General features: G+C 48.3%; 1 protein-coding gene across 1 annotated transcript in view; it reads right to left on the bottom strand.

Annotated features, from left to right (window-relative positions):
• Nucleotides 1-17639, bottom strand: part of DDX17 (DEAD-box helicase 17) — a 29971-nt gene extending 12332 nt beyond the window's left edge. Inside the window, exons 1-6 of the mRNA XM_006258946.4 lie at nucleotides 17385-17639; nucleotides 7178-7307; nucleotides 6264-6363; nucleotides 5812-5945; nucleotides 5309-5374; nucleotides 4946-5087 (exon numbers count right to left, since the gene is read on the bottom strand). Of these exons, the coding sequence (XP_006259008.1) occupies nucleotides 4946-5087; nucleotides 5309-5374; nucleotides 5812-5945; nucleotides 6264-6363; nucleotides 7178-7307; nucleotides 17385-17437 (625 nt within the window). The 5' untranslated portion in view covers nucleotides 17438-17639. The remainder of the gene's footprint in view (nucleotides 1-4945; nucleotides 5088-5308; nucleotides 5375-5811; nucleotides 5946-6263; nucleotides 6364-7177; nucleotides 7308-17384) is intronic.
• Between the last annotated feature and the right edge of the window lie 710 nt (nucleotides 17640-18349).

The following is an 18349-nucleotide window of genomic DNA, read 5'->3' as shown; positions in this document are numbered from 1 at the left end:
ACAAAACAGGGTTAAAAACAACCATCCCCCATACACAACTTACTGCATCTAGAATGTAATATTTCTATCAGGTGTCCCAAAACCAAAAGGTCAGGGAGATTTTTTCAGCTGCATCTTTGAACACGTGCTGATATTAAACAGTCCTCCATAGCAAGGTAAAGCGCTTATAAGAATTCCAGAAAAAGGTTTGCTGCTAGAAACAGTTTTCCCCTTTCCCCAGACTCTCCATATCTGAGAGGCTTTACAGTTCTTATCAACTATTTACAAAGAGCAGGACAATTTACCAAATTTACTCAAATAACAAGACGAGGCACCCCCCCCCCAAACAGTATGGAGGGCATGGTTAAAACTTACATTCATGTACAAAAAAGTCTCAATAAATATACTGTCTATTATTAAACCACTGCCAAAAGCAGCATGTGCTCAATAATGGAAACAAACTATGAAGCTGATCAAATGCTAGCCAACATTTGAGTACAAGTATAAAACACATGGCCCACATTGAGCAAACACACTCTTAAATTAAATTGCGTGTCCCAGGCCAAGTTAGCCAAATCAGTTTTGAATTCTATCAGCTGAGCAGAGCTCAGTTATTTAAGTCTGTGTGGAGCTACCATTAGCAAGTATCCTACCTCTCAGATTCTTCAGATACTCCCAAATCCATGGCAGGCATCTTACATGTAAGCCGTAACCCTGGAGGCCTTGGGGTTCAGATGCCCCCTAGACTCGCTTGCCCCTAGCTAAGAGGTCATAACAGCAAGCTAGAGGGAGAACCCAAGAGCAATCCTCCATTGCCATCAATGGTGAAGCAGAGATTCTCCTTTTGGGAGGCTATAGTGAAGTCTCGCAGGAACACCTGCCTGCAGTGCAACGGACAGGCCTCCACCCTCAACTATGCCAAGTCATTCAAGGCTGGGAATAAGAGGATCTCCCCTGCCAGTTGCACAAAACCACTTATGTGGTATCTCCCCTGCCAGGTAAGATGAGAACCTACCACAAGAACAGGTAAGTGCAGCTCATCTGAATAAGATCTATGGTAGTGCACGCTGCGCTCATTCATGGTGAGCCGCTACAGTGACTACTTTTCAACTTCCTCTTCATTTCTACAGCCAATTTGTGCCTTTCTTTCCCATTTCTAATGATTCCCCTTTTTCCACCAACCTTCAGTGTCTGGCAAACACCAAATGGGGCCCCCCAAGCAGTTCATTCAGAATCCCTCCGTCACCCCCGTCTCTCAGCCTATTGCATACAATTAGTGTGGCCCTGCTACACACCAGGTTGCTTTGCACCTAAACTACATATACATTTTTGGAGGATCCCAGAACTTGTGCATGACAAGAAAACCCAGTTCCAGTCATGAATGGGGGTTAATTAGAACATGGCTGCTTTGGGTGGGAGGGGGGTGACGCGCGCACGTGCACACACACATGTACATGCTGAGCTATGGGGTCACAACAGCTTGAAACACTACTGACTAAGTAAATCATGAACAGGGATCCAGGTTTTCCTTTTCCCACAGAAAAAAAAACAGTAAACCACGGATTCCCTGCTTTTAACGGAGAAAATGCAGATCTCCCCCTTTAGCACAAAAATCCGCAGAATCTCCACTTTTGCAAAGAGCTCTTGCAGGCTGGCACAGTTTCAGCTTACAAGAGCTGATTGCAGAAAGGGCGGGAAACCCCCAGCCGTACCTGGAGAGGGAAGGAGAGGGGGAAGGGCAGGGCCTGAGCCTCTGAATCAGCCAGGGCTGGGCTTAGACTCGCCCTTCGCCCCTGAAGGTAAGTGGAGCTGAGGGAATGGCGATGCACTGGGCACCGTCAGCCCCAGATGACACAGCGCAGTGTAAGGAGCAGGATTGGGGGGGCAAGGGCAGGGGTGTCCCTCTGCGGACCACGGTGGTAGGCCACAGGGTAAAGCAGTGGTGGTGCAGTGGTGGCCATTGCATGTGGGCTGCACACATGCTGCCTGGCCGGTAGGGGGTGGCTCGCATGCAGCAGCCACCCTGCAGCTAGCCACATGGGTCCATGGGGGTGAGGGATGGTGGCTGTGGTGGCTGTGTGCAGAGCAGGGCTGGGGCTCACACACAGCAGCTGCCACTGCTGTCACTTGCCTGTGGAGCCATGCCTGCGGAGATGTGCGGCCAGCCACAGGGCTGCAGTGGTTGTGCAGTGGCAGCCACCACATACAAGAGCCCCCCCTCCCCCATCTGCATGCATGGCTCCTTAGAAAAGTGGCAACGGCAACGCAGGATGGTGGTGATGGCGCCTGCGTGCCACATGGCCAGCCAGCAGGGGCGAGGGGGTTTCCTCACACAGTGGCTGCCACCACCTCGCACCACTGCTGCCACTTCTCTGCAGAGCTATGCCCATGGGCCGGGGGAGGGCAGCGCCGGGCCTGGCATTGCCCACCTCCCTGGAGAACATGTCCAAACTTCCTTGGACACTAAGAAAGCAACAAGACTCCAAAAAAACAAAGAAATGCAGCCAAGACTCCTGAGAAAACTCTAGCCAAGAACCCTTCAAAAAGTCCAGCAAAGTCACCTCAAAGAAGTCCTTTCAAATCAATACGATTGCTATTTACAGTACAAATCCATTAATGTTCCTATATTACTCATCTATAATTGACTGAGTACAAAATTCTGGGTTATTTTTGGTGAAAATAGGGTATCAGGCATTGGTTCAGAACCCCATCCCGCTTTTATAACATTGTTTCCTATGGAAAAATTGGTTTGGAGTTACGATGTTTCAACTCAAGCCTGCGTTTTCAGGAACCAATTGGGTCATAAGTCTGAGGACTGCCTGTATTTGGAGCGCAGGGCACATTTTAACATTCTGGGTGCGTGGTTTGCGGCACCACAACGAGGTTTGCGGTGCCACAACCCATACGGACCTACATGTCTGGACACGGCCAGGGAAAGCAGGATCTGACAGTAAGACAGGGGGGTGGGGTAGGCTGCAGGGAACAGATGGCAAGGTAGCCACCTGACACCCTCCCTCCAGATTAATCTTCTCTGCTGTAGCAGTGGGAAGGGGACAAATTCAAGGTGCACCTCCAATAATTAGATTCCATGCCTGGAAAACTAACAATTTTATGTTTTCCATATATATATAGGGGTGCACTGATGGAGATTTTGGGGGGCAATACCAATAGCCGATTTTTAAGGAGGCTTAATTGGCCAATACTGATCTGATTTTTGATACCAGCTGCACACAGCAGCTGTAAGTCCATTGTGGTAAAGGGGGCGAGGGGAAGGAAGGGGTGCTGGGGAGGCACGTCAACGCATTCTGCTGTGAGGGAGGAGTAGGGCAGGGACAGACTGCCCAGCCGGGGTGGGACACAGGACAGAGCGCTTGTCCAAGAGTTGGGGAGGGGGAGGAAAGATCTGCATGGGGCAAGGTGGGCAGGCTGCAGCTGTGGGCTGGAGCCGGGGCTGCACTGGGCTCCTCTCGGCAGGTGCTGGGCTCAGGGCAGGCAGCGGTGGTGCTGGGAGGGGGCCTATGGCAAAATCTGGGATGGCTGCAGCTCCCTTTAGCCTCCCTCCTAGCGCCACCACCTGCCCTGAGCCCAGCCCCTGCTGAGAAGAGCCCAGTGCAGCCCCAGCTCCCCCCCACCCATGCTCCTTCCTTACCCCCTCCCCTTGCATCATAATGGATCTACCTGCTATAGACAGCTCTCCAAGCTGTCAGGCTCTGATCCTTGCTGCCTACGTGCTGAGTTGCGGCTGCACACATGCACGAGCATTTACCGGCCAAACTATGGGCTGCATCAGGTCAATTTCTGATACAGCCAATTTTCTTTATATTAGTGCCAATCTGATATTGGACCGATGTATTGGTGCACCTCTATATAGACTCTAATTATTGGTGGGTCATATTTGAGCAAAAATGGTAAGAGGAGGGGGGGAACAGGGGAATCACGTTTTACAATACCTTCCAACCATATGCTACAGTTCTGGAAGATAAGATGTCTATTTTGTAGAACCTTGACTGTGTACACAGAGCACCAAGTTAAGACCCCACAGATCAGCATGTGTAATCTCAACTTCAAATTCCTGCTCCTCTGAGTGCACTGTAATTTTCTTCAGGAAAAAGCTGCCCTGTTGACTTCCAGGATACTTTATCCACTGAACTACTGAATTTTTCAATAATGTTTTCCCCCAGCAGCAAAACACTGTATGAAGAGAAACATGGATTTCCTGATAAGATGCATGTAATTTAGGTGTGAAAGGCTTTCAGAACGTACTTTATTCATGCCATGCATTACATTAAAGTTCCTTGGTTTGGGCTATTGTACTTTAACACTGTACTTTTTAACATATAAACATGAACTTGGCCTTGGATATGAATGATAAGTCATTTGAGCACTTATTTTTATTACCCATGCAAAATTGTGAATCCCTCAATACAGTAAGCCTACCTCTGAACCCTTCTTAAGGGACTGCAATAGCTGCAAGAGATGGAACAGGCAATAGTACACAGGAAGAAAAGCTTCCTGTAAAGCTATACTCTAGCTTTTCTTTAAAGCTATAAATAAAAAGAATTTGAAGTATATTAAGAGACTTTTAAAACAAGATTCTGCTGTAACAGAAATGGGGGTTTACTATTTGTATACCTATGAAGGCAAAATGCTTAAAGTTCAAACTGTGGGGGTGGAGATGTAGACATCACTGAAAGGAAGCAGGCAGGCAAGCAAGGGGGGCAGGCTGCTTACGCCACTGCAGTGGTGGTGGGACAAATATAAATAAGACAGCAAACATGGTATTGTACCCACATACCAAGCAGAGGTGAAAGTTACACTAAATTACTGTAGGTAGGTCAATACTCACCCTTTGCCTCTTTTCCTAGTGACTTTAAACAACAAGAAGAACAAGACTGAGATTCTATAATCACCTTAATGCCAACTTTTGAAATACAAGGGATATTTAAAGAAGCGAGAACACTATTACCTCTCTCCAAGTCTCTGATCTGGGGACCTTTGGGTGCTCCTCCATATACGCAAGTACTCTTCAGTCTTGAGCATTTGCCATAATCATCAGCTACCTGCTGCACTTGTTGTGCCAGCTCTCGTGTAGGAGCTAAAACTAAACACTGTGAAAGAAATGAATCCAGGATAGAGCTTATTAGCCTGTTAACACTCTACTGCCTGAAAAACACTGCACTACATCAAACTTGCAACATAACAAATTTCCACGGGTACAAGACATGGGCTGCCCACACTGTCCCAACAAACAGTTCTCCGCTTCTTTTCTATGCCATATTCATGAAAATGCATCTGTAAGTTTCCAGATAGAAAACTGAGTAACACTTACAATTGGACCATCTCCCCTCTCCAAATATGGCTGGTGGTTGATGTGAACAATTGCAGGTAACAAATACTGAAACAGAAGAAAAAGGTTTTTGAGTTAAAATGAAACAAAATTTCAATTATATCAGGTCAATGATTACAATCTTGGATCAAGAGAAGGACACATTTATAAAGCCTTATATCTTTGCTAAAGCAGCCAATATCCCATACATCAGAACAGGCAAGACACCTCTACTCAACACAATACAGTTTTCAAATTTGGATGACCACATCTAGGCATCTAAGAAAACAAACCAATTTTAAAAAAGTATTAAGCATTAGAAAACAGATAAGATCAGGCTTGCAAAGTATACTCATATGCTACTTGCTTCTTAAGTCTTTACTCCATAATAAAACAAGTATTTTTAAAACATTACCTCACTCTTTGCACTTGTCTAAATGGCAAGGCAAGAGCAACCACAAACCAAACAGAAATTCAAATAAAGCAATAGAGAGTGTAAAACATACCGCCAATGTTTTCCCAGAGCCTGTTTGAGCAATGCCCACCATGTCACGACCACTGAGGGCCAGTGGGAAACCCTGGCATTGAATCGGGGTGGGTTCTGAAAAGTTCTGATCAATCAAGACATCCATTACATACTCTGCAATTTAAAGAGACAGTGAAGGCAAACTACTTAAATAAGAACAGAAGAAATCAAATCTGAAGACAGATGCAGGGGAAGTTGGCCTAAACAACCTGGACTGAGAATAATTTCAGGTTTCTCACTTTTAAGTCTCAGTGACAACAAGTCAACATCTCTCTTAAAAGTTTACTTTTCCAATTAAACTGTACAAGGCTACATGTAGATCTGAAAAAACTCCTCCTAAAACTAAACAGGCTTGATTAGCAACATGTCTTCCCAGGACTTCCTCCCTTTCCCAAACAGAACTATTAGTATCTTGAACAACAGAATACTTACGTGGGAAGTTACACTGGTGGAAGGCAAACACAGGCTTGGGGCAGGCTTCTGCCCCCCTAATTGTAATCTCCTTCTTCCTTCGCAGCTCTTCAACCTCAAACTATTTATGGAAACAAACAAAAAAACCCAACCAAGTGATGAGCAACAACTTGGTGCAGATGCTTCTGATAGCAATTGTCAAGAGACTCCCTAACAGTTTCGCTGACAACTTGGTTTCAGAGGTCTCAGTCATTAGGTAAAGAGGGACAATGGAATAGATTACTGACTAAGGATGGGAAGGAGGCAGGGTAGCCCCTCCCCTTATATTAATGCAATTAAATTGGGAGCTAAATGCAGAACCCCATGCTGTAGATCATAATCTAGAACTGCTATGCAAGGAGCACTTATGAATAATTTTCCTGTCAAAAAGTGTTGAACAATATAGAAGTGATGCATTAAAGTTATAGGAGACATCTTTTCAGTTTCTAGAACAGAACCAGAGGACTGGGGAAAGGGAAAAACCAAAAACAAATGCACCAAAAACAGGAAGATGGGATTAAAATATTACCACAGGACAACAATATGTTATAACTACCTTTTTTTTTTTTTTTTCCTAATTACTCATCCACTAGCAGCAGTGGATTGGGCTGTTTCAGCAAGTTTTCCCTTAACTTTCCAGCTTGCCTCAAATACTATTCCAGGAAAGTTTCTGAACAATGCAGTTTACAACGATGAAACATGCCATATGTGTAACTCTGAAAGTAACTGAACAAGTAACCAAAAGAAATACTTCTGTATCTAACATACATTCATAACAGGCTGTGGAGAGGGAAAATGCAATTATCCCAATAAGTTTTGGAAACTGTTACCACCTTTAAAAGTTTCTCCCGGTGTACCAAAAATGAAAAGAACAGAAAAAAAAAGAAAAAACTTACTGCAGTGAGCCTGGCCACTTCTGGATGTTCCACATAAAAGTTCTTCTCAAACTTGGGCAACTCACTGAGGTCCCACTTCTTTTTACGGAGACGCTCTCCTGGATTACCAAATTTCTTTGGAGAAAGAAACCTGAAGGGAGGGGCAGGGAACAACCAATTATTAAAAAAAAAAGCAAGTTACAAATGAAGTTCACTTCTCTTGTATTTTCAGATCTCAAACGCTTTCAAAACTATTCTTCAATTAAGCTCCTGATTTACAAACAGGAAGACCATCCCAGGAAAACCCCCAGCTGCAGGGGGGAAGGGGGGGGGGGAGGGAAGGGGGCTGTTACAATCACATGATGCTACTACCCCCAAACCAAGGTAAATACATGATGCTACCCCCAAACCAAGGTAAATCTACCCTAATCTAATAAATTTTACTCTAGATCCAATCCAGTGTAATTCCTTCCTAAGACAGCTCTTATCTTCAGGCTCCTGACTAGAGCAGTGTTTCTTAACCAGGGGCCCATGGCACCCTTGAGTGCCATAAGAGCCTCTGAAGTGTGCTACCAGGACAGATAAAATAGGCAAAATAAGCACAGGCTCTGGTTAGGAGATCAGTGTAGGCTCTTTCCTTCCAAACATTCCTCCTTACCCCACTCACAGAAGTGCAGGCCAGACCTGCCAGCTGCTTCTACTCCTCCCAAGCCCTTCTTTAAGCAGGTAAGCACGGTTATAAATAATCTTTTGGAATGCTCAAATAATCTTTTTTCTGCTCAAGTCACAAAAGTTATGGAAGGATATCTTGAGTCTATAAAAAGGTTGAGAACCACTGGCCTAAATGTTTTCTGTCTCAAGACAATTCTGTTAGCATATGCATGACATTTGTTTTAGTTCAGGGGTGACCAACCTGAAGCACATGTGACACAAGTGGCAAGGGCAGTCTCTGTATGTGCCTCACAGTAGACCAGGGAGAGGACATGCAGCACAGCAGCAAATAAGACAGAAAGTGCAGGAGACTGGACAGGGGAAGAGAATTAAACTGGCACTCAGGAAAGGCACAAAGCTAATTTGTAGCATGTCTGCAAAAAGGTTGGATGCCACTGTTTTACACACAAGATTTCGTAAAGTTTCTTCAAAGCTTGTTCCATCAGTGCAGAGCATGCCACAAGACCCACCTGATAATCAATTCAATACAAAAATAATGAGTTTGTTTCCCACCTGTTCCTTCCTTCTTAAGATGTACTTGCCAGGCAGTCAACAAATAGAAGACAATGGAATGCAATGTGCAAATCGGAAGCAAACAGGTCTCAAAATTATGGCATTTTCTCTTGGTAGAATTGTATTAGTTACAAAGCAGCTAGAACCTTCCCTGGGGCCAGAGTAGAAAGATCTGGACACTGGAAATTGGGCCCTGTCTCTTGGATCAGGGGTTAACAACAGTCTGCAGGCTGGATCTGACTCTCAAAGGTCTTACCCACTCCACAGGGACAGGGATCTGCTATCTTGCCCTGCAACACTTACCCTTGCTGCAAATGGGAGAGCTGGGGCAGGAAGGGGTAGGCCTGCAGCCCAGGAAGAGACAAAAGTTTGCTAACTCATCTTAAACGTTTCTACTGACCATTTCAAGAAAAATTGTGCAAGAACATGTCTAGCAGAGACATTCAGAAATTAGTACCTCTTACTTTCTACTTAAGTCTTAGTTTTAGGAAGCAGGGGATTCATATAAATATACAAAGTAATTTCTTAAGAGAAAATGTGAGCTGTTGCAACAACTGCTGGGAGTGAGTGAAGACTACAGCACTGACTGACAGTACCTACTCTAAACGCTGACTTAATAATACAGCTTCAAAATTGTTTTTAAAACAGTTACTGGTTTAATTACTCTGACAGATCTATGTAGAAGCTGCCATTCTAAATACTGTCAGTTGAAATTTCACCCTAAATCTAGGATTAGTTTTTTAAAAAGGGCATTTTTAAAACCCGCAACCAAGAAAAGCATTCGATTTGTTTACACTGCTCATAAAAGGACAAGATTGCTACAGTGCTTGCCCATAAACATAGCACCACCCTTGTGCATGAGTGCCTACAACTGAAAATCTAAAAATTAAAAACTAACAACTGAAATGAAGCGAGTTTTTTTTTTTATGTTGTCCAAGTTCACTGAAATGTAAAGTTAACAGCAGAGTAAAAAATCTCATTTTTAAAAAACAATCCTAGTTATCTGTAACACTTCAAATGGGCTTCCATGCTGATATTAACTAGGTGTGCCCTCAAACTTTCCCAACCCAAGGTACAGGGTAGGATTCAAAGAAGAAAGCAGAACCTATTGTCTGACTGGAAAAGGAATTATACTGCTAAATGTCAAATCTAATTCACTACTACTCTTGAGAGGAGTTAATCCACTTTTCATCCAGGGTAAACATTAAAAAAAAACCCAAAAACAAAACAAAATACAATTTGCATTTTTGACAGCCCCTTTCACTTTAAACAAAAATATGGCTTACTTCTTAGTCCCATTCTGTATCAGCTCATCAACATGACAGCTTCTAATTGTTCTATAATTTTTAACAAAAGATTCTAAAAGTAATTTACAACTAATAAATTATTATTTTTGTATTTTATTATTAGTGACTTTTTCTTTGGGCCAAGATCTGAAGCCAGTCCAAGTTACTATTTACAGAAGTATTCCAGAAGCCCTGGATCTGTCTCTGATTGACAATGTGAGTTAAGGGCATGACGTTCCAAATGCTTATGGCACTTTAGTAACTTTACTGACATGGATAGCCCCAGGGAGGTCAAAACTACTTACAAAACAACAGTAAGCAAAGGCAAAAAAAATTGTGACTAAAGTATTTGGTTATTAACATCTGCTAATGACCACCCAAAGGGAATATATACAAAATTATGCTATACCATATTTATATGCACCCCACAAACCTTTCCCCCAAAGATAAGCCCTGCAAAATTGGGCTGTATGTCTTAAGCAAGGAAGCTGATTTTCTGTCTAGAACAGCACAGTAGCATTTCTAGTCAGGTAGTTCTGAGGGAGTCAACTGACTTAGTGGCCCATTATAATATACTTGATTCCTACTAACTGCTCTTCACCCAACAGGTGTTAACAACCCTCTTTCCTTTCTCCATGGTCTTAGATATTCCACTATTTATCTGGGCTTATTTAGTCTAGAGAAGAAGAGAGTGAAAGGAGACATAACAGCAGTCTTCAACTACCCGAACCGGGAGGCTACTGTTCCAAGTGGTGGCAGATGACAGAACAAAGGAGCAACAGTCTTAAGTTGCAGCAAGGCAAGTTTAAGTTGGATATTAGGAAGAATTCTCTCACTAGGAGGGGAGTAAAATACTGGAACAGGTTACCCAGAGAGGTGGTGCAAGCTCTATCCTTGGGGGGTTTTCAAAACCCAGATAGACAAAGCCTTGGTTGAGATGATCTAGTTGGGGCTAGTCCTGCTTTTAGCAGGGGGTTAGACTAGATGACCTCCTGAGGCCCTTCCCAACCCTAATTTTCTATGATTCTGTGATGTGTTATGTTGCAACTACAAATTATGTTTAAGATTTTCAATTTGAATTATACCAGTATAAAGCTAGATTAGGGTGACCAAGATATGGTCTGCATACCACAAGGCTCCTCACAGGTCCATACATTTGGTGGAAGAGCAAGCAGTGGCAGAGCAAACCACAGCGGCAATTAATGCTGCTGCCTTGCCACTCGCAAATTTCCAGACCTGTGGGGAGTCCCAAGAGTCAGATCTGGAGTGCAGAGTGGTATCATTAGTGTGTGTGTGTGGGAGGCGGCAGCTGAGCGGAGCCGGGCCAGGTCAAGCCCCGCCCAGGCCCCTACTTCGCCCAGCCCCCCAGGGAGCCACGCGACCGGAGCCACACGAACAGGCTGCACAAACAGGCACGCTTCTCTGCCGGCGCGTGAGTTAGCGTGGAGTTCGCACGGGAGGGCTGCGGGAGGGCGCCAGACCCTGCCTGCGCACCCCCCAGGGTAGACAGTCCCAGCTGTAGCCAGCCTACCAGAGGCATGACACAGATGGGCATGCGCCGCACCCCGAGGGTCCCCTCGGGCTCCGCGGCCCCCCCCTCTGGCACCTCAGAGACGGCCACCCAGACGGAGCCCCTGGTTCCGGGCTCCACGCAGACAGAGCCCCTGGCTCTCGGCTGCGGGGGCTGCCTGTCCCTTTTTCAGGCTCTGGGGCCTGGGAGCATGGCGACCTCCCCTTGCGGGGTCTGCTCCCTTTTGGGGTCTCTGGCACGCCAGCTGGAGGAGCTCCAGGCCACAGTCCACAGACTGCGTGCCATCAGGGACTGCGAGCAGGAGATAGACTCCTACTGCCAGGCCCTTCTCCCCCGGGAGGCAGAGGGTAGATCACAGTCTCCCTCCAGGCCAGAGGAGGACTCTGGGACCTCCTGCTGTGTCCCGCCAGGGGCATGGATCAAGGTGGTCAAGGGCCCTAAGGCCTGCAGCACCAAGGCCCCTCCCCCGCCAGAACTGAGCAACAGGTATGCACCTCCTGCTGCCCCAGCAGAGCCTGCTGAGTTGCCGGCCCCCACAGGCAACATGGGCCTAACTGCAACTCCCGCCCCTGCTCTCCCCAAGACAAAACGTAAGGTGTTTGTTGTGGGAGACTCCCTCCTGAGGGGGACGGAGGGGCCAGTCTGCCACCCTGACCCCTTAGCCCGGCAAGTCTGCTGCTTCCCAGGGGCCCGCATCCGGGACATTGCGGAGAGGATCCCCAAGCTCCTCAAACCCACAGACCACTATCCCATGCTCCTTATTCATGTGGGCACCAATGACACGGCTCGGAGCACTCCCAGCCAGGTCATGAGGCGCTACAGGGACTTGGGAGCGGGGCTTAAAGGTCTGGGGGCACAGGTGGTGTTCTCGTCGATCCTCCCAGTCTCAGGCTATGGGCTGAGAAGGGACAGGAGGATCTATGTGGTCAACCAAAGACTGCGGCGCTGGTGTCGTCAGGAAGGCTTTGGCTTTCATGACCACAGCCCGTTCTTTGGCGAGAGAGGCAGCGAGCTGCTGGGAAGAGATGGTCTCCACCTCTCTCCCCTAGGGAGGAGGCTCTTCTCAGCCAGACTGGCTGACCTGCTCCACCGGGCTTTAAACTAAGCCCGCTGGGGGACGGGGGGACTACCGCCACTGCTGGCCCACTAATCAATCCTTTCAAAGCCAGCGGATCACGGCACTCAAGGGAGCCCACCCCAGCCCCAGCCCTGGTAAAATCTGTGGGCAAGGAAGGAGCCCCCCAGGGGGCGCTTGCCTGCCTGTACACAAATGCCAGGAGCTTGGGGAATAAGCAGGAGAAGCTCATCCTCCTGCTCAGTGCAAACAATCACGATGTCATAGGGATCACGGAGACCTGGTGGGACTCCACCCATGACTGGACCACGGGGATAGATGGCTATACCCTGTACAGGAGGGATCGTGTAGAGAAAAGGGGCGGCGGTGTAGCTCTCTATGTTAAGGAAAGCTACGCGTCCCTGCAAGCCAATATTGGCGACCAGGGTGGACGGCTGGAGACCCTCTGGGTTAAAATCCGTGGGGAACACGGCACAGGGGACACAATGGTGGGAGTCTATTACAGACGTCCCACCCAAAGTCCTGAGCTAGACCAGGAGTTTGCCCAGGAACTGGCTGAGGCAGCTTGCTCCAGGACCATGGTTGTCATGGGTGACTTCAATTACCTGGACATCTCGTGGGAGGATCGCTCAGCAAAATCTGAGCGGTCGCAGAGCTTCCTCTCGTGCGTGGATGACCTCTACCTGACTCAAGAAGTCTATGGCCCAATGAGAGGCAAAGCGCTGCTCGACCTGGTGCTGGCTACTGGGGATGACCTAGTTGGCGACCTAGTGATCGATGGGAAGCTGGGTGACAGCGACCACGAGCTGATCGCCTTCACCATCCGCCGAAAAGCTGGCAAGTCAGTCAGCAACACGCAAGTCCTTGACTTCAGGAAAGCCGACTTTGACAAGCTCAGGAGGCTTGTCAGTGAGGCCCTAAGGGACTGTGACCACAGGGAGAGGGGAGTTCAAGAAGAGTGGTTGCTCCTCAAGGGAGCGATCCTCAATGCACAAACTAAGTCTATTCCATCTCGGAGGAAAGGCAGCAAGAGGGCACAGCAGCCCCCCTGGCTCTCCAGGGACCTAGCAGACCTCCTGAGGCTAAAAAGAAAGGCCTCCAAGGAGGATTATTCTGCACTGGTCCGGTCCTGTAGGGAGCAGACCAGGAAAGCCAAGGCTGCAACTGAACTCCAGCTAGCTTTGAGCATCAAGGACAATAAAAAGTCCTTTTTCAGATATGTGGGGAGCCGGAGGGAAAGCAGGGGCAACGTTGGACCCCTGCTGAACCAGATGGGGCAACTGACAACTGACGCCCAGGAAAAAGCCAACCTATTAAATAGGTACTTTGCGTCGGTCTTTCATCAGCCCCATGGGACGCCCGTGCCCGCTACAGGGCCAGGAAGTCCAGGTGAGGGTGATCCCCTGCCCTCCATTAATGCTGACTTTGTGAAGGAACATCTTGAGAAGCTGGATACCTTCAAGTCAGCCGGCCCTGACAATCTTCACCCCAGGGTACTCAAGGAGCTGGCGAGCTTCATAGCCCAGCCTCTAGCGCGGATCTTTGAAAACTCTTGGCGCTCTGGTGTAGTGCCCGAAGACTGGAAGAAGGCCAACGTGGTGCCTATCTTCAAGAAAGGGAGGAAAGTGGATCCGGCTAACTATAGGCCCATCAGCCTGACTTCTATCCCAGGGAAGATCTTAGAAAAGTTTATTAAGGAGGCCACCTTAATGGACTGGCCGACGCCAACATCTTAAGGGATAGCCAGCACGGGTTCGTTGCGGGTAGGTCTTGCTTGACCAATCTCATTTCCTTCTACGACCAGGTGACCTATCACCTGGACAAGGGAGATGAGATTGATGTCATATATCTTGACTTCAAAAAAGCCTTCGATCTGGTGTCCCATGATCGTCTCTTGGAGAAACTGGCCAATTGTCGCCTTGGGTCCCCCACGATCCACTGGCTGGAAAACTGGCTCCGGGGTCGGACCCAGAGGGTAGTAATTGATGGAAGTCACTCATCGTGGTGTCCTGTGACCAGTGGGGTCCCCCAGGGCTCTGTCCTTGGACCCATACTGTTCAACATCTTCATTAATGATGTGGACACTGGAGTCAGAAGCGGACTGGCCAAGTTCGCAGATGACACCAAACTTTGGGGCAAAGCATCCACGCCAGAAGACAGGCGGATGATCCAGGCTGACCTGGACAGGCTCAGCAAGTGGGCAGATGAGAATCTGATGGCGTTCAACACCGATAAATGCAAGGTTCTCCACCTTGGGAAAAAAAACCCACAGCATCCTTATAGGCTCGGCAGTGCTATGTTGGTTAGCACTATGGAAGAAAGAGACTTGGGGGTCATCACTGACCACAAGATGAACATGAGCCTGCAATGCGATGCTGCGGCTAGTAAAGCGACCAAAACGCTGGCTTGCATCCATAGATGCTTCTCAAGCAAACCCCAGAACGTCATTCTCCCCCTGTACTCGGCCTTAGTGAGGCCGCAGCTGGAGTACTGCGTCCAGTTTTGGGCTCCACAATTCAAAAAGGATGTGGAGAAGCTTGAGAGAGTCCAGAGAAGAGCCACGCGCATGATCAGAGGTCAGGGAAGCAGACCCTACGATGACAGGCTGAGAGCCCTGGGGCTCTTTAGCCTGGAAAAGCGCAGGCTCAGGGGTGATCTGATGGCCACCTACAAGTTTATCAGGGGTGACCACCAGTATCTAGGGGAACGTTTGTTCACCAGAGCGCCCCAAGGGATGACGAGGATGAATGGTCACAAACTACTACAAGATCATTTCAGGCTGGACATAAGGAAGAATTTCTTTACTGTCCGAGCCCCCAAGGTCTGGAACAGCCTGCCACCGGAGGTTGTTCAAGCGCCTTCATTGAACACCTTCAAGATGAAACTGGATGCTTATCTTGCTGGGATCCTATGACCCCAGCTGACGTCCTGCCCTTTGGGCGGGGGGCTAGACTCGATGATCTTCCAAGGTCCCTTCCAGCCCTAATGCCTATGAAACCTATGAATCATCTGGCCTGCACAGCTGCTGCTGTGGCTTCAGGAGCCATAGTTATCAAGACTACTGCCACCAAATTCAACTCCTCAGGCCAGATGATGCAGCTCCATGCTCCTGATGCTACCCATGGACTGGCTCCATGACACTCACCTGGCCCACAGGACCAGACGTGTTGGACATTTGCCTGGAGTACTTCTACTGATTAGCATAGATTTATTCCACATTTTTACTAGTTCAATAGTAACACTACTGACTGATATTAAATATTCAGCTATCATGTCAACCACTGTAGTGAAGCCACCTCTAAGACAAAATTAAATAACAGATTATTTAGTGCCAAAGCAGCACAGCATCACTTCCAAACCTAAAAAGTCACCTAGTTTGTTCAAGATGGGAAGTAAGGAAGACTTGCATAGCCAGCTGACCATACAAGGGGAATTGACAGCAAGCAAAATGTACCATCCAGCTGAAATCTGGCCACCCTGCTGGGGGAAATGCCTGTTATCTTTCAAACCTCTTGTGCCATCTTGATGACAGCAAACCATTAAAAATGGCTTTGCATCTTAAAAGATGAAGTTCATAAAGATACATCACTGAAATACTTTTTGTTATTACAACACATGGCAAAATAAGTGGATTACTCTGAATGAAATCAGGGTTAATATACACTGTGTGTGAATGGAACCCTAAAAAGAGGGCAGGGGCAAGTAGTTCTCCCTTTCTGATTCTGCACTTTTCACAGTCTTTTAAACTGCTTGCATTCAAAATAAGAGAGGTGCAGAACATTTTAGTTAAATAAAAATAACCTTTTCTTTGATTACTCCACTCATCTAACATTTATTGAAGTAAAGCGTTTCAATATCAGTCTAATACCCAAAAAGTACAGAAGAGTCTAGATTAGTGAGTCCTATGCCTACAATGGCTTAAAAATAAATCTCGTAAGTAGAATTCTTAAAAATAAATACCTATTTAGAATCAAGAAAAAAAATTAACCCCAAATAAGAGGTTACAAATGGAAATACATCAAAATGGGGTGTATTAAGGATACAGACTCTGGCCCTTTAAGTACAATTCTGCACACTACTATTCACTCAACTCCAAAAAAGAGCAAGGCCTCCACTATCAACAACTTGCAGATGTGTTTACCCCAATGTCCTTGCCTTGAACCAGCTGGAAAGCTCAGAGTGGAAAAACACTGAGGCCTGCTTCTCTGTCAAGTAACTAAAAGGATCTTTTCATTTCTGAAGATGTGTGTGGAGAATGTAAACATAAAATGAGAGTGCAGCTCTGTGCTCCCCCTACTCTTCTGAGGGAGATAACATTAATAAGCACTTCAATGTACACAAGAAAAAAAAATCCCCTGAATCTCACCAAGGCAGGAGGAGAAAGTAAACGCAAGTGTAGCAAGCAGGCCATTCATTTCCTTCTTACCAATCTACACCCCCCTCCCCGCCCCCCCCAGTCTTCAGTTTTCAAGGAAGGAAAAATAAAGGTGTTTCCTCATTTCTCAGAAGCCAAGTTCTTATATGCCATTTAAACTTATTTTATGTGCAGTTTTAACTTTCTGTGGAGATTTACAGTAGAACCACTGTCCTGCTTCAATTCCCTTCCCTTCCCCAGGTAATTCGGGTTTGTTCGCACATTTCCTATCAAGTATTTTGGAGGTACCAGATTGTTGTGAATAATCACGAGACCAACTCTCCTCACACTGAGCTGGGTCCCAGGAGAAGCGAGACCTGGGGAGCTGCACGAGAAGGGGATCAAAATGTTTTGTGGCCTTTGCAGAGAAGATCCTGGTTGCCGAAAGAGATGCAGGCTGGAGACTGAACCGGGAGCTACTCCCCACGTCTAGGAGAGTCCCTACAACCTACCACAGTCGCAGACAGGGTCACCCAGCAGGGCTTGGTCGGGCCGCCCCACATGACCCTCTCGGAGCACTTCCCCAGAGGCGGGGGCTCCCTGGGGCACCCAGGCGTTGCCATGCGGAGCGAGGCCAGGGCCGAAGGCTGCAGCCCCCCCCCCCAAGGCGAGGGGACCCGGGGGGAGGACACCAGGCCGGGGGGGGGGGGGGGGACTCCCCGCTAGCGGGCCCCGATGGGGGAGGGGAAGAAACTCACCCTCCGCGGTCACGGTCGCGGCCGCGGTCCCCAAAGCTGCGCATGGAGTCCATGGTGCCGGGGGGAGCGGGGCTGAGCGCGCGAGGGGAGGGCGGCGCGGCGGGCGGCGACGGCTGCTGTATCCCGGCGGCGGGGCGGCAGCCGCCTGGCTTCCCGAGGGGGGAAGAGCGGCTTCGCAGCAAGAGAATGACCCTGCCGGGACCGGCTGGCGAGGGCCGCGGAAGGCTCGGGGCACGGCGGGGCCCGCTGGGCGCGGACACCGAGCGTCTTCCTTCTCCGGACTCCCGGCACAAAATGGCCGCCGCCACTCCAGCCCGCTCAGCTTACGTTAAGGGCGGCCCGAACATTACGTAGGCTACGTGTCCGAGGAGCAGCGCCTATTCTCGAATTCCGAGTACGCAGGCGGCCCCTTGCGAATAAGCGGGCCAGAACAACAGGCCCCTTAAGAAAGTGACGTAGGGTTCTCCGGCGGAGTGAGAGCCTCGCGTAGGAAGGTAACGTTCTCCCTATTCCTAAAAGTCGGCTACGCAAAGTGCCAATCGCACAACCTAGCTATGAAGCAGGGAGACGGCTCTGGCCGAGCGGCACGTTACGTAAGGACGAGGCGTACGAAGATTGTGTAGCGGCCGCTGGCTCTGAGTTGGAGGTGCTGCGGGAAGGAAGTGCCGTCCATTTTGCGTAAAATTTTTCAGCGGGTCTCGCTCAGCCGGCAACGGAGCGGGGCAGGAGGGAAAGGGCAGTAAAACCACGTACAGGGTGCAGCGTATCGTGGTTGAAGAATAAGGCCCTTTGCCTTAGCGGGCTGCAGCTTCAGGAGGCCGCATTGCACTGCGGAGACAATAACCCGTGTCTGCTGCGGCTGGAGCTGCGGCGCTTGGTGGGGGTCTCCCTGTGCGGCTTTCTTCTGCAGCCGGAAGACCGTCCCCTGCCCAGTGTCACAGCCCGCCCCGAGCTCGGCGTGTCTG

Source organism: Alligator mississippiensis, chromosome 4, assembly GCF_030867095.1.
Source record: "Alligator mississippiensis isolate rAllMis1 chromosome 4, rAllMis1, whole genome shotgun sequence".
NCBI classification, from domain to species: Eukaryota; Metazoa; Chordata; order Crocodylia; family Alligatoridae; genus Alligator; species Alligator mississippiensis.
The sequence above is the reverse complement of the archived record's forward strand: the minus strand, read 5'-3'. Positions and strand labels throughout refer to the sequence as shown.